At 59.5% G+C, this 14793-nt stretch overlaps 2 protein-coding genes across 2 annotated transcripts in view; both read left to right on the top strand.

Moving 5' to 3' along the window:
* Nucleotides 1-14793, top strand: part of ESCO2 (establishment of sister chromatid cohesion N-acetyltransferase 2) — a 248206-nt gene that overhangs the window by 167608 nt on the left and 65805 nt on the right. The gene's annotated exons all lie outside the window — the stretch shown is intronic.
* Nucleotides 537-13600, top strand: KCNK3 (potassium two pore domain channel subfamily K member 3). Its single transcript, XM_061350165.1, has 2 exons — nt 537-903; nt 11725-13600. The coding sequence occupies exons 1-2, from the start codon at nt 621-623 to the stop codon at nt 12612-12614; spliced, it is 1173 nt and encodes a 390-aa protein (XP_061206149.1). The 5' UTR covers nt 537-620; the 3' UTR covers nt 12615-13600.

The raw sequence follows: 14793 nt of genomic DNA, 5'->3' as shown, positions 1-14793 counted from the left end.
GTACCAGTACTGGTGTGGGTACAAGTGCCAGTACCAGTGCCAGTGTGTGGGTGGGGTGCAGGTGCCGGTACCGGTGCTGGTGTGGGTGCTGGGTTGTGCCACTGTCTGTGCAGGTGTCACTGCCAGTACCTGTGCAAGTGCACATATGAGTACCAGTGCCAGTGCCAGTGCCAGTACAGGTGCAGGTGCGGTGGGGTGTGGTTGTCAGTGTCGGTGCCAGTACCGATGCTGGTGAAGATGCAGGTGCCAGTGTTTGTGCGGGCGTTGATGCTGATACCGGTGCAGGTGCCAGTACCGGTGCTGGGCAGGTGCTGGCATTGGTTCAGATGAGGAGTGTACCAGTACCGCTGCCGGTGCTGGGAGCTGCCGGTCCCGGTGCCGATGCAGGGCGCTGCGGGTGCCGGGGCGGGGCGGTCCCGGTGCGGGTACCGGTGCGGGTGGGGTGCGGGGCGGTGGTGCTGAAGGACAGCTCCGCCCCCCCCTCCGCCCCTCCCGCCCCCCGCTCCTCCGCCGCGCCGCGCCGGGCCGGGCCGGGCCGGTCCCTCTGCCGCTGCCGCCGCCGCCGCCGCCGCCGCCATGCCCCAGCCGGCCCCGCCGCCCGCCGCCGCCGCCGCCGCAGCATGAAGCGGCAGAACGTGCGGACGCTGGCGCTCATCGTGTGCACCTTCACGTACCTGCTGGTGGGCGCCGCCGTCTTCGACGCTTTGGAGTCGGAGGAGGAGACGGCGGAGCGGCGGCGGCTGGAGGCCAAGAGCCAGGAGCTCAAGAGCAAGTACAACCTGAGCGCCGAGAGCTACCGCGAACTCGAGTGGGTCGTCCTCAAGCTCAAGCCGCACAAGGCCGGCGTCCAGTGGAAATTCGCCGGCTCCTTCTACTTCGCCATCACCGTCATCACCACTATAGGTACCGTCTTCCCGGTGTTCCTGACAGTCCCAGATACCCTCCTCCGCCTCCCGGCTGCGGGACGCCGGATCGGGTCATCCCCCACCACCACTCTCTCCCCGGTGCAAACCTTCCCCGACCCCCCGGCCGTCCCCGTGGTATGGGGGTGACCCAACCGCTCTGCTCCTCCACTACAGGGAACCCCCCCAGCCCGTTTCCGTGGTATCAGGGTGACCCGAGTGCGTGGTTCCTCCGCTACCTGGACCTCCCCCCACCCCGCCCGTCCCCATAGTATCGCGGCGACCCGCCTGACCGGATACTCCGCTACCGGGACACACGCTGCCCCGCCCGTCCCCGTAGTATCGCGGCGATCCTCCCTCCAAGCCCCCGATATCCCTCGGAAAGCCCCTTCAGCATCCTCCCCAGAACGCCCATCCCCGCAGCGGCAGGAGCATCCACCTCTGCTACCACGAAATTCCCGCTCGACCTCCGCCCGTCCCCCCGGTACCGGGGCGACTCTCCCGAAGGGGAGACTCTCTACCACCGGAAAATCCCAGCCCGGATCCTCCCGAAATCTCCCTTTCCCGTAGCGTCAGGGCTACCCGATCTGCCCTTAGCTCCGCTGCCCTGGGAACCCCCCGCCCGGACCTCCGCCCATCCTCACGGTATCGGATCTACTCGGCTAGTCCCGCTTCCCGGCCCTGGAGCCCTCACCGGACACTCCCTTTCGAGCACATCCCCGAGGCATCGGGAATCCCTCCTGCCCACCCTCTCCCACCTCCTCGTCCTAGGGGAACATCAACGTGCCCATCCCCGTGGTCTCTGGTGTCCCCGCTCTCTAGGCACCCCTATCCGTGCAGCCTCTAGGCTTCTCACCGTCACATTCCCCAGTTTTGCCCCCCCCCCCCTTCACGGACCGGGGGCCCGTCACCCCCACTCCATCACCCCACTCCAGCTTAGGGGGGCGGTCTAAGCTAGGACCTGCGGGGGGCAGCGAATGCGGGGGGGGGGGGGGGGTGGGGGTGGGTGCTGTCCCAGTAGGGTTGTGGGACGGAGGAGGAGGAGAGAGGTCCCCTGAGGACAGGGGTCCCTCGCAGCCCATCTCTCTGGGATGGATCCCCAGACCGGGGGACCCGGTGCCCCCTTGCTTGCACTGATTCACTGCCCTAACAAGGGAGAGATCAGCGTTGCACCCCCATGCTCAGAGTGCTCCTCCTGCCCCAACCTGGGGATGCTCAGGGTGTCAGCAATCGGGGTCCCTGAAGAGATGCTATTGGAAACTGCTGGGGGGGGGGGGGGGCGTCCCCCAGTTTGGGAGAGGGGCTGAAGGAGCTACGACGGCTGCAGGGTCCCCCAGCGTCCAGACCGGTTGGATTGCCAGCCCATCTGTCCTTGGGTGCCCCCGATGGGGACCTGCCATCCCCTAGTCGCCAAACTGGGTGGCTGCTGGTTCCCGAGGCTCAGACACGGGCGTCGGGGTGTTGGTTCCCGGGGCTGACACACGGGTGTCGGGGTGGCCGTGGCTGAGTAGCGGCAGGGTCTGGCCCTTCCCTGCTGGCGGGAGCAGCTGGGAAAGGCTCTGGAAGTGAAGCCAAGCAGCTTATGTTTGACGTGCGAGGGAGGAGGAGCGGGCAAGGGGGTGCGCGGGGGGCTGGGGCGAGGAGCGAGCGGGAAGCGAGCAGCGTCTCTCTAGCCCACACAAAGGATGCTGCAGTGACGGAGGAAGGAGACAAAGCCGGGCCGGTGGGCACGGTCCTGAGGCTGTAGCTCAGCACCGAGCTGCGGGCAGGCGTGGGGGCTCTGCCATTCACACCCCTTGCGCTCCCCTACCTGCAGCTGCCCGGACCTCGAAGGGATGGAGGAGAGGTGGCTGAGCCCTGATGCAGGCGTTCCACCCCAGCAAAGCATCCTGCCGCCTGCAGAGGGGGTTAAAACCCCGATCCCTTCATTTGGGGTGTGTTGTGGGACCTCAGGAGCTGCTCTGGGGTAGGGGTGATGACACCCAGACCCCCAAAACGTGTCTGGATACAGCAGAGAGGGAGGGGGATGCAGAGGGAATGTCCCCAAACTGGGCTCTATTGCTCTGCTGGCATTAAACACTTCTCTCCCAGCAGCTTCAACCTTTCTGTGACATCCAAGTGTCCATAGGGAAGGGGCACAGACATAACTAGGTACAGCCATGGTGGTTTCATCAAAGTCTGAGGAATCAGAAGACAGGTAGCCTGTGGCAATGGAGCTCGAGTGTACCAGCAGCAAGAGCAAAATCATCAAAAGCCACTGCTGTCAGGGAAGACAGGAAAGAAAATCCCATTATTCCCATGAAATGGGATTTTCCAGGGGTGGTGGGGGAGGCATTCTCCCAGGAAATCCCCCACCGGCCCCTCTGTAAAGCTCCCGTTGCAGTTGGGGATGGTGAAGAGTCAGGCTCCCGTGGCGCTCCGGAGGCAATCAGGATGTCCATGCCAGGGCCAGCTTTAAAATGGGAAGAGGGGAAAGCCGGGAGGGCGACAGGTCCCACTCGGAAAGCTTTTCCTACATTTCAGGGCTTTTGAGGCTCTTTTCCATTCTCCGGGAAGGGAGCCAAGAGGCGGCTGCTCTGAAGGTCTCCCACAGTCCCCACTCCCTCCACAAGGCTGCTCTGCACCCTGATAGTGGGGTGTAGCCCCACCAGTGCCTGGGGACGCCCAAAGCACCCCAGAGGGGGACCAAGGACTGGAATGCTTAGGTTTGCTGTCACCCACTCTGCAAAGCCAGGGGGCAAAGGGAGCTGCAGGGCTTGCAGGGACGGCATTCGCGTGTCCTCACAGCAGAGCTGGTCCCCAGGGTCCCCTTGTGGGATGTCAGCATCAGCAGGACGTGTCCCCTGTCACCTCCATCCCTGTCCCCACACCACAGGCCTCCATGCTCCAGGGCTGGCTGTGATGGTTCTCTCTGGATCACTCCCAAAAGACACATCCCCTCCTCCTTCCTCCCTGGCTCGCTGTGTGCAGAGAGCGGCCATCTGGGCCGGGGCAGGTGGCAATGCCACCATGGTGTCACCATCTGTCACAGCCCTCCTCCTGCCCCACTTGTTTATCAACGGAGCAGGGGCCCTGGGGTGAGACCAGGTCCTCACTGATCCCCTTCGGTATGGGCTGTCCCTGTCTGTCACCCCATCTCCCCCGTCTTGGGCTGCCCCCTACGGTGGCAGTAGGGCTGACCTCACTCCATCACATTCATACAGGAAGCCTTCTTACCTTCCAGCACCAATGGGAAGGGAAGGACCTCACTTCTCTGGCTTTGGGAGATGCAGCAGAGGGGAGTGTCTCAGGGAGGGCATGGGAACCACTGGAACAAGGAGGTTGAAGCAGTCTTGGGGCTGCAGTGGGGCTGGTCAAAGGGAACCCGTTCCCTCTGGACATTTCTGTTCCCATCCTGCACTAGCCATGCCTGCTAAAAGAGATAGCAGTAGAAATTAGTGCTGGCACATCTGATAGGTTTCAGAGTTAACGTGCCGGAGGGAAAAACTGTCTCACTCTGTTCCAGGATTGGGATATCTCTCCCTTCAGCCCAGTGCCCCACGGGACGCAATGCCCAGTGTGTGACCCCAGTCCCACTACAGGCAGTGGAAAGGGACACCTCTTCCAACCCTGTGTCTCCTTGGTCGCTGGGGCAGGGTGGTCCTTTCAGTGCCCCAGCCATGCTGCAGAGGCTGGCAGAGAGCAGCACTGGGCAGCTGGGATCGCTTTCCTTCCCCTCCAGTTAACCACCAGGCCACCCCTCACCTGTGGTATGCTGGTATTGCTCATTAGGGTGCTCACTCTGAAACCTAATGAGGGTGAATGGGAAGATGGACTGTATGCCCAGAGACCAGTCATCCCTGAGCCCTTCCCAGCAGCTATGTGCATTTTAGGGGTGCAGCCTGCCCTGCAGGGGCTCAGTGCCTTTGCCAAGGAGTGGTGGCTCCAGCAAACCTGTGGTGTGACAGCATGGGGTGGTATTGTGGGTGTCCTCTCCCACAGGATTCTTCCCATGGACCCTCTGAGCGGGGGGCTTGACCCTGCTGGCCGGATCACTGCCCCTTTGTGAGCATCCTTCCCTCCCTCCCATCCCCCGCTCCTGCCCAGGCTATAAATTCCATGCTCCTCTCCATCCCAAAGTGATAACAGCAATTAATACCCGCTCCCTCCCTGCCCCCCTGCCTGGCCTCTCCCAGCTGATGCCTCATTAAACTCGCCAGCAAAGCCTGACTCAGAGCAAGGCATAAACACCATGCGCAGGGCAGAGATGCTCCAAGGCTAAGGGGGGGGGGGGTGTCAGCCAGGACGGGGCCCAAAATACTCAATTTCTTTGGGTTTGGGTTTTTATTTCCCCTGGTTTCCAAGCCCCAGGTCTGGCCGCTTCGCCTCGGTGCTGCCAAGTCTAGTGCCAAGAGGGCAGCCTGGAGCTGGAGGCTGCGGGAGAGCCTTGCTCTGCTGGGGTGTGATTTATGGGCAGGCTTAAATATTTATCAGGCGGCTCTCAGGCTGAAGTGACTGCGGCGCGGGATTTACAGCGGGCAGCACCACCTTGGATAAATCACTGCAGGAGGGTTAATTGAAGGAGCAAGAGTGGAGCGTGCTGCAGCGGGGATGGGGTCTGCCTGCGGAGAGGGGAGAAGGAGAGTGGCCATGGGTGCATGGAGCTGGCTGCTGGTGCATGGTGATGGTGCACATTCTGGGTGCCTGTGAATGGTGCTGGGTGCACCCTCCACACCTTGCTCTTACCCAAGCAAAGCTGGGCACCAAGAGGAAGGAGCCACATCCTGCTTTTCACACTGGAGACCCTGGGTGAAGGCAGCCAGGAGGGTTGGTGTCAGCCACCCCTCTGCCAGCCTTCAGCCCTGCCCTGTGGGGTCCTGAGCCAAAAGATGGGTGTAAATAACCCATTTTCTGTAAAGGATGAGCAGCACACGGCATCCGCCTGCTCCAGGGGGTGCCGCAGCTTCAGGTCTGTGCCGTCCCAAGGGGTAGCCCCCAGCAAAAAAAACCCAACAGGACCAGTCTCCCAGATAAGGGTGTCCACCAGCATCCAGCCATGCCCATCACCGGCGTATCGCGCCTTGCCTGCCAGCGCAGAGGATACCCGTGTCCTGCTGCAGGGCCCCTAAGGTCAGAGGGGGACCCCCCTTTTGTAGCAGGAGGGGAGGGATGGAGCGGGGAGGGAGAGGGGCCGGGAAGGGGCCTGGCGGAGCCCCAGGACAGAGGGAAAAATTGCCAGTTTCGGCGCAAACAGGCACTTGGCCGGCGCTGGGATTTTCCATGACACCATCCTGCCCCCCCCCTGCACACAGGCAGCAGGGCTGGAGGGGACCAGCGCTGGGTGCACCCCCAAATAGTCCTGCTCTGCAGTGAGAGAGGACGTGGGGCTGCCCCCCGGCACCCCCACTGTGGTGAGAGCAGGGATGGGGGGGCTGTGAGACACAACCGCACCCCAAGTGTATAGGATAAATCTGAGGAAAGGGGTCACGGTGATGTGGGGACAGGGGGGTAACAGGGGGCAGATGCCGCTGCCGAGGATGGGAGGGGGTAATGGGGAGATACCCCAAATCCTCTTTTTTGGGGGGGGGAACAGGGAGAGCCCAAAGTCCGCCCCCCATTCCCCTCACCCAGAGGAGGGGTGAAGGAGTGCTGGAGAGGTGAGTGCAGGGTGGGAAGAGGTTTGTGGGTGAGTAGGTGGTTGGATAGATGTATGTATGGATGGATAGATGGATGGATGGATGGATGGATGGTCATAGAATCACAGAATCCCAGGTTGGAAGGGACCTCAAGGATCATCTGATCCAACTTATCTTGGCCAAGCGTGACCTATAGTAGATGTCCCAGCCCCCTTTCCAGCTGAATCTTAACAGTGTCCAACACTGGGGAGTCACCAATTCCCCAGGGAGATTATTCCAATGGCTGGATGGTGAAAAATTCTCTTCTTGTGAACCATTGGAACCTCCCCAGCAGTAACTTGTGCTCATCACCGCTCATTTTTTCCATGTAACTCCTTGTAAAAAGGGAGTCTCTGTCTTTGTAGTCACCCTTTAAACACTGGAACATGGGGATAAGGTCTCCCCCGAGCCTTATCTTCTCCAGGCTGAACAAGCCCAGCTCTCCCAGCCTTTCCTCACACGGTTGCCCAGTGCTTGGATCATCTTTGTGCCCTTCTCTGGACCCTCTCCAGCCCATCCACATCTTCTGTGTACCACAGGGATCAAAAACGGACACAGTATTCCCAGTGTGGCCTGACAAGCACGAAGCAGAGTGGGCCAATAACATCTTTGTCTCTATTGGTGATGACTTTGTTGATGTTCCCCAGCAACCTGTTGGCTTACTTTGCTGCAGGATGGATGGATGGATGGATGGATAGATGGATGGATGGATGGGTGGATGGATGGATGGATGGACGGGTGGATGGATGGATGGATGGATGGATGGATGGATGGATGGATGGATGGATGGATGGCAGGCAAGGTGAGAGGATGTCAGGCTGGTTGCCTCTTCAGCTGCTCTAGTGAAGGTGCAGTGAGGACAGTCCCTGCTGTAGGTCCAAGTCACAGCTGTGACAGGGGCAGCCTGGGTGCTCTGTCCCCCGAGGCTCACTCCATCTGCATCACTCAAGTTTAGCCCAGCCCCAGGGACTTGCTGCCCATGTCCCATCCCTCTGCTCCAGCTGCTGCTCGCCCTGCCTGGCCAGGAGGTGTCCCCGGGCAGGATGAGCCCCTTCCTGGAGGGGGGGGACACAGAGGCGTTGCTGGGCACGGGTGTCCCCATACAGCACACCCAGCGCCATGCCCCTTCATGCTGCAGTGTGTTTGCTCAGGGCAGGCTGCTGCTGCCACATGGCTTTTTCCCAGCCGCAATCTGCCTGTTGTTTGCATCTCCCAGGCAGTGCCGAGGGTACCCCATGTGCTGGCTGCATCACTGGGTACCCATCCCTCGGCACTGATGACCTGGCAAGGCTGGGCACAGCCTGAGTGGCTCAGCTGCGGGTGTTGAAGAGAGCTTGCACCATTTGTACCTCAGTCAAGCTTGTGCTGCTCAAGAGAAATGAGTGTCCATTATACACTGAGTGGGAGGCTGGTCCTTACTGGGAGCAATGGGGTGGTGGGATGAAGGTCTGGATGCACAGTTGACATGAGGAAGATAAGGATGGCACACTGCACCCCAAGGGATACCCACCCAATGCCTCCTTCCTCCTTCTCCATGACAGCCAGGAGTGCCTGGAGCTCTAGTCCCAATCCCCTGCCATGGGCAGGAACACCTTTCATTAGACCAGGTTGCTCAAAGGTTTCATGGTTGTGTGAAACCAGCCTTAGAATGACCAGAGTTGGGTTCATCCCAGGCTGGGACAGAAACTGGGCAGCTCCAAAGCACTGGAGCCCCCCAGAGTGGTCAATACCTCTGTAGACATCCCCAGCCCCCATCAGGCAGGATACTTGAACCATCCCTACTCTCCCTCATTGCTCCTGCAGCCTCACAGCCCAGCAGTGCTGAGTGAAAGCTGCAACAGGTCAGAGACCACGGTGAAGGGCTCTAGCATCCCCCTCTGCAGGGGTCAGGCTGCTGCAGTGGCAAAAGGCAGCAGCTGCATTGGGTAAGGGAGGGGAACACCAGCCTCATGTACCCCCCAGGCTATGGAACCCACCCTGCTCCCTGCATGGACCAAGGAGTAGGAGCACCACCATGGCTCTGGCAGCAGGATGCAGGGCTCCTGCCCAGGCATGGAGGCATCCTGGTGTGGGCCATGGCTCATGGCCACCATCCCTTGCTCCCGGCCAGCGCCTGCTTTCCTGCAGTGATGTGTAAAGTAGGGAGCTGTTTTCCTGACTGCTTCATCCCCCAAAACCTCAGCCCAGATCGGGGTCCCTGTTGTCAGTTGGGATGTTCTGTGCCCTGCCCTGGCCCCCTGCACCCAGTGTCCCTCACAGTGTCCTGTCTCCCTACCTTCCCAACCCTTCGCACCCTCCATCCTTGTCGCACCTCCACTCTGCAAAGTCCTCCCCTCCTCCCATCCCCATCCCCAGCAGCTGCCCACTAATCCCGGCCATCCATCGCTCCCGACAGCCTGGGATTTGCTCCAGGCCAGGGCCCTGCTGAGACCTGCACCTGCTCCCTGCAGCCCTAAAAAGGAGAGGAGCCGGCCGCGTTCCGCAGGGACGTGTCATATTTTCTCTCCGGGGACACACGCTGTGCTCCCTGCCTGCTGACAGCACCCTGAGCCATGTTCTCCCATGGCAGCATCCCATGGGACACCCATCTGAGGAGCACCCACTGACAGGGTGGTTTGGGGTGCAGGAGATGGAGAGGAGATGCTGAACCCCTTTTGGAGGGAGGGCAAGAGCACAGCAGGAGCCTCACTGAGACTGCCAGGGAGCTTGGCCAGGGTGGGAAGTGCCACAGTGCCAGAGCATCCCAATGCGTGCTCCTTGAACCTGGCAACTGTGGGACTTTGCCACATCTCCGGGAGCTGAGCACTCTCTGGTGTGGATGAAACCAGAGGTACAAGAGAGCTTTGTGGGTTCACCCTTTCCATCACCTTCCTGGGGTCTCCCTCTCCCTCCCAGCTGGATTTCGTACCCCAGTGACTGTTCCCCTGTCCTCAGACGTGCTGGAGATCAGGCAGCGCCCGCTAAAGCCGGGAAAGGGGAGGGGGGGTGACAGATTGACGGATGCTTGGACGCGCTGCGAGAGCTCACAAACTCCTTTCCCTGGGGAAACGGGGCTAAATATAGCTGCGGGAGGCTGCGGTGGTGCGGGCAGGCAGAGCAGGCAGGAGGATGCTCAGTGAGGCTGTTGGCGGGGACGCGGGCTGTGGGCACTGCTGGAGGCTTCTGTCCTTAAACCCATCCTTAACCAGCTGATGCGTGAAGAACTGGGTGTCTGGGAAGGGGACAGAGGCAGGAGGTGGAGGGCAGGGGTGGGCAGATGGGTAGGTGAGGGGTCTGAGTCTGCCCTGAGGGCGATAGGATGTGACCCTGGATTAATGCACCCAGGTGGCACGGCATTGCCTCAGTTTGCTTTCTGCTGCTGGGGGAGGAGCACAACAAGCAGCAGGCCCCTCTTTTCCATCAGTGAGGGAAGGAGCAGGGTGGTACCTGGTACTGAAGGGAGCAGTGATGCTTTCCAGCAATGCCCCATCCCTGGCAGTGCTCAAGGCCAGGTTGGACGGGCTTGGAGCAACCTGGTCTAGTGGAAGGTGCCCCTGCCCCTGGCAGAGGGTTGGAACTGGATGAGCTTTGAGGTGCCTTCCAACTCAAACCATTCTATGACCTTATGATGCTCTCTAGCTCCCCTAGCCACAGCCCAAGTCAGCAGTGCTGACAGGGGTAAAAAATCATGCCAGCTCCTTGGATGCAGCTTGAACAGAGACCTAATGATCCTTGGTTTTGTCTGGCTCTGGGCTGGCTTTATCCTTGGTGTGCCAACAGTGATGGCGACTTTGAGGTATGCTGTCTGCCTTAGCCCATCCAGGACTAAACAGAGCCAGAGCAGAACAAGCTCCCATGGGCTTGGGGTCTGCTGCAGCATTGCGTGGCCATGGGTGATGGTTTACTTGCTAAGGCAGGCCTTGGAGAAGCAGGTGCTGCAGTGGATGTGCTTGTGCCGGCACCCCCAGCCCTGTCCCAAATACACTCATGGTCCAAGGGGAGCATTTTTGAGCCCCCTGGGGTCTGAGTGGTCAATGAGCTGGGTTGCAGACCCCAGCCCCCAGCACTGCTCCTGCCTGCCCCTGCCCATTGCCCCTGCTCCTGCTCCTGCCTCTGCTCCTGCCTTCTCCTGCCTGCTCCTGGACCTCAGTCCAGTGGTTTGGGGTGTTGAGGGTGAAGCTCTCAGTAGCCTTTGCCCTGGTGCTCATCCATGGTGTGGGGTGCTGGAGGAGGAAAAAGGGGAGAGGAAGGAGAAGGGGAAGGCAAAGAGAAAAAGTGGGAAAGGGAAAAAGAAAGAGAAAGGAAAAGAAAAGTAAAAGGAGGAAAAAAAACACCAGAAAGAGTAAGAAAAAAATGATGAAGGAAAAGGGAAAGAAAAAAGGGGAGAAAGGGAAAGGGCAAGGAAAAAAGACAAAGGGAAAGGGCAAGGAAAAAAGACGAAGAGAAAGGGAGTAGGAAAGAAAAAAAAGGGAAAGAAAAAAGAAAAAAGTAGGGAAAAGCAAAAAGGAGGAAACAGAAACAAGGAGAAGGAAAAGCAGAAAGAAGAGAAGGGAAAGGAAAAAAGAGAAAGGGAGGGGGAAACTAAAAAAGGGAAAGGGGAAAAGGAGAAACAAAGGAAAAAGGAGAAAGGGAAGGATCAGGAAAAGGGGAAGGGGAGCAGCGAGGGCCCCTCTGCAGCTCCTCAGCCCACAGCACAGCTCCCCTCACACACAGCCTCAGCTGCCTGTGCCTGGGATCCACCAGGAACAACCAGCACAGAGGCAGGACAGGTTCCTTCTGCCAGGGCTTGTGCACAGGGAGCTGAACTGAGACCGCAAAGGGACCCCAGGACTGGGTGTGGATGCTCCCCCAGCTCCCATAGCAGGCCTGGATGGCAGGCAGTGGGGTGTGGGGACATGGGGATGGGGGGCAGAGGAGAGCCAGCTGCCCTTGCCTCCTTGGGTCCTCAAAAATCCGTCTTCTCCCCCTCTCCTGTGTCTTTCCGGCTGCTCTGATCCAAGCATCCCCAGCTGCCCCCATCCCACACCAGAGATTCATCACCTCGTCCACCACCCGCCTGTGGTCACTCCTTGTGCCCGGGGATGAGGACAGCGCCGGTCAGGGTTGGTGGAAGTGGTTTGAAGCTCTACACCCCCTAAACCCCCTCACAGACCACCGAGCTGATCCCACTCTGTGGCTTTGCTCCCCAGGTTATGGCCATGCAGCCCCCAGCACGGACGGGGGGAAGGTCTTCTGCATGGTCTATGCCCTACTGGGGATCCCCCTCACCCTGGTCATGTTCCAGAGCTTGGGCGAGAGGATCAACACCTTTGTCAAGTACCTCCTCCACCGCATCAAGAAGTGCCTTGGCATGAGGCGGGTGGAGGTCTCCATGGCCAACATGGTCACCATCGGGTTCTTCTCCTGCATCAGCACCCTCTGCATCGGGGCGGCCGCCTTCTCCTACTACGAGCACTGGAGCTTCTTCCATGCCTACTACTACTGCTTCATCACCCTCACCACCATCGGCTTCGGGGACTACGTGGCCCTGCAGAAGGACGAAGCCCTCCAGAACAAGCCGCAGTACGTGGCCTTCAGCTTCGTCTACATCCTGACGGGGCTGACGGTCATCGGGGCTTTCCTCAACCTGGTGGTGCTGCGCTTCATGACCATGAACGCCGAGGATGAGAAGCGGGATGCGGAGCACCGGGCGCTGCTCACCCGCAATGGGCAAGCCAGCAGCATCCACACCACGGACACCGCCTCGGCCGTGCCGGTGGCGGCAGGGGGTGGTGGGAGTGGCAGCGGCGGCTTTCGGAACGTGTACGCTGAGGTTCTCCACTTCCAATCCATGTGCTCGTGCCTGTGGTACAAGAGCCGGGAGAAGCTGCAGTACTCCATCCCTATGATCATCCCCAGGGATCTCTCCACCTCGGACACCTGCGTGGAGCAGAGCCATTCCTCGCCCGGCCGCTGTCCGGAGACCCCCTCCAATAGATGTTTCTGCAACACCCGCCGGTCGGCCATCAGCTCCGTCTCCACCGGGCTCCACAGCCTGGCGGCATTCCAGGGGCTCATGAAGCGCCGCAGCTCCGTGTAGCTTCCTCTCCATCCCCACCCGTGTCTCCCAGACCTCTCCCCTTGGCTCTGTGGCCAAAGACCTCTCTTGGTCATGGCAGGAGGAAACCACCGCAGGTCTGGCAATGGGACCCCCAGGGAGCTGTGGCCCAGGGTCCTCTGGCTTGGGAGGGATGCAGGAGCAGCGGCAAGGCTGCCTGGTCCTCTGGGAAGCGGGAAGAAGGGAGCTGCTGGTTTTATTTTATTTTAATTTAAATTAATTTTATTATTTTATTTTGCAAAACCACTCCTCAAAAATGTGAAACTTGGAGAGCTGGAGAGTGATTTAACTTGATGGGGTTGGGGGGGTACGCCTGCACCTCCCTCCATGATGAACTTTGTGCGAGAGGCTGGGGACCCCCATAGCCCCAGCACAGCCCCAGGGCAGCCCAAGTGTGCAACAGCACGGCCGTGAGGCAGACACGTGGTCCTGTGTGCACCAGAGGCCTCATGAGACACAGATTGAGGAGGACATGGGGCTCTCAGCACCGGCTGCAGGCAGCAGTGGGGTCCTGTCCCCTCCATCCTCTGCCTCCTCCAGCCGTGGGCAGCGAGGGGATGCCGCTGCGAAGGCGAGCACGCATCAGAGGGCAAATCAGGCTAAGAGGGGCTTAGACGGAGCTCTCTCGATCCCTGCACACATCAGCCTGCCCCTGCGGCCAAGAAAACAAGCCGTGAGTCACGTAGGCTGCCGAAAACGCCTGCCTCCACTCAGTGGGCAGCCCCCCGAGAGCTCTGTGGGGTTATTTCAACCCTTTTCAGCCTGGCAAACCCAGGATTTTCCCACTGGAAAGAAGCAGGAAGCACGGATCCATCACCAAGGAGGCAGGAAGGCAACGTCAGCGTGGTCCCTGGGACCCCCATCTCCATCCTCCGCTGTAGCAGCTCTGGAGCCGGAGCTGTTACCCTTGGGGAGATTTCCTGGGGGACAACTTGGGGCATTATAAGAGTTTTTCACCCTTCTTCTCCTTCGCAGTCCCCTTTCAACCTGCCCCCCCATCGCACCCCAACACCCAGAGCCCAGAGCAGGGGATGCTCTCAACACTTTACCTAGCAGAGACATCCCGGGGTCACCCAACACACAGCAAGAGGGGAGCAAAATCCTCTTTCCTTGTCCCCCTACATGCACGGGGCAGCCCCCAGCCCCATGGAGAGCATCCCCATCACCCTTACAACTGTGCCCACCCCGCCGCCAGCATCCAAAGCACAGGCTGTCCCCCCAGCAGTGGGGACACTGGGGAACACCCTGACATGCACTGGCCCCTCTTTGAGCACCAGGAGTGCCAGGGGGACTCTGGGGACAGCCAAGGCACCCAGCCCGCCTGTTTCTTTTCTCACCTTTTAACAGAAGAAAACCAATGTATTTCTAATACTTGACGACTTGTACATACTGTTAGATACCAGAGAGGATATTTATTACAAATGATGCTATCATCATATCTATAGAAGTCTATAAATACCTATTGGAAAGAGGGTCTTGGGGGAAAACTTGTTGATGACTCCGGAGAATTTCTTTTCGCTCTCTGCATCCTTTTCATCCTAGGGCACCCATGGGGAACCACACTCCCCCCGGCAAGGTTTCTCTGGTTCTCATGCCAAAGTATATTTGTACCGCTGAGTTACCTTCCATAGAGAGAAATAAAGGCTGGTTCAAACCTCGGCACTGCCTCGACTTCTTCCCTTTAGGGGATGGGGGTCCCAGAGTCCCAGCTCTGTGCCCCATTGCCCTTACTCTTCAGGGACCAGGAAGTATGAGCATTTCTTTGGAATAAGCTTCTGCCCCTCTCCTGGCTTTTCCCATGGATATGGGAGAGGAAGGAAGGAGAGGCTCAGCCCTGAGCTCTGCAGCATCCTTTAGTGAGTTCAGTGGGAGAAGGGTCTCCCTTCTGTATAGGCTGAGCTCAGGGCTTCCTGACCTCTTCCATCCCACCATCACCCACAGACGTAAGGCTGTAGCGGACCATGCTGCAGCTTTTCCCATGGGAGCCCCACCAAACCCAGCAGAGCTGTAAACCTCCTGCTCTTACCAGCAGCAGCATCTCCTCAGCCATGGCTCACTCAGGCTGGAGACCTCCCTCTGCTCCATGCAACAGCCAAGAAGCATCCAAGATTTGCTATGTAAGCCAGGGGAGACAGGGGTGAGCCCCCTGCCTTGGTCTGTG

The sequence above is a fragment of the Neopsephotus bourkii genome, unplaced genomic scaffold (assembly GCF_033783945.1).
Source record: "Neopsephotus bourkii isolate Nb327-2 ecotype Australia unplaced genomic scaffold, CSIRO-AGI_Nbou_v1 NB_481, whole genome shotgun sequence".
Taxonomy (NCBI): Eukaryota; Metazoa; Chordata; class Aves; order Psittaciformes; family Psittacidae; genus Neopsephotus; species Neopsephotus bourkii.
Note: the sequence above shows the minus strand (reverse complement) of the source record. Positions and strands in the feature narration are given on the sequence as shown.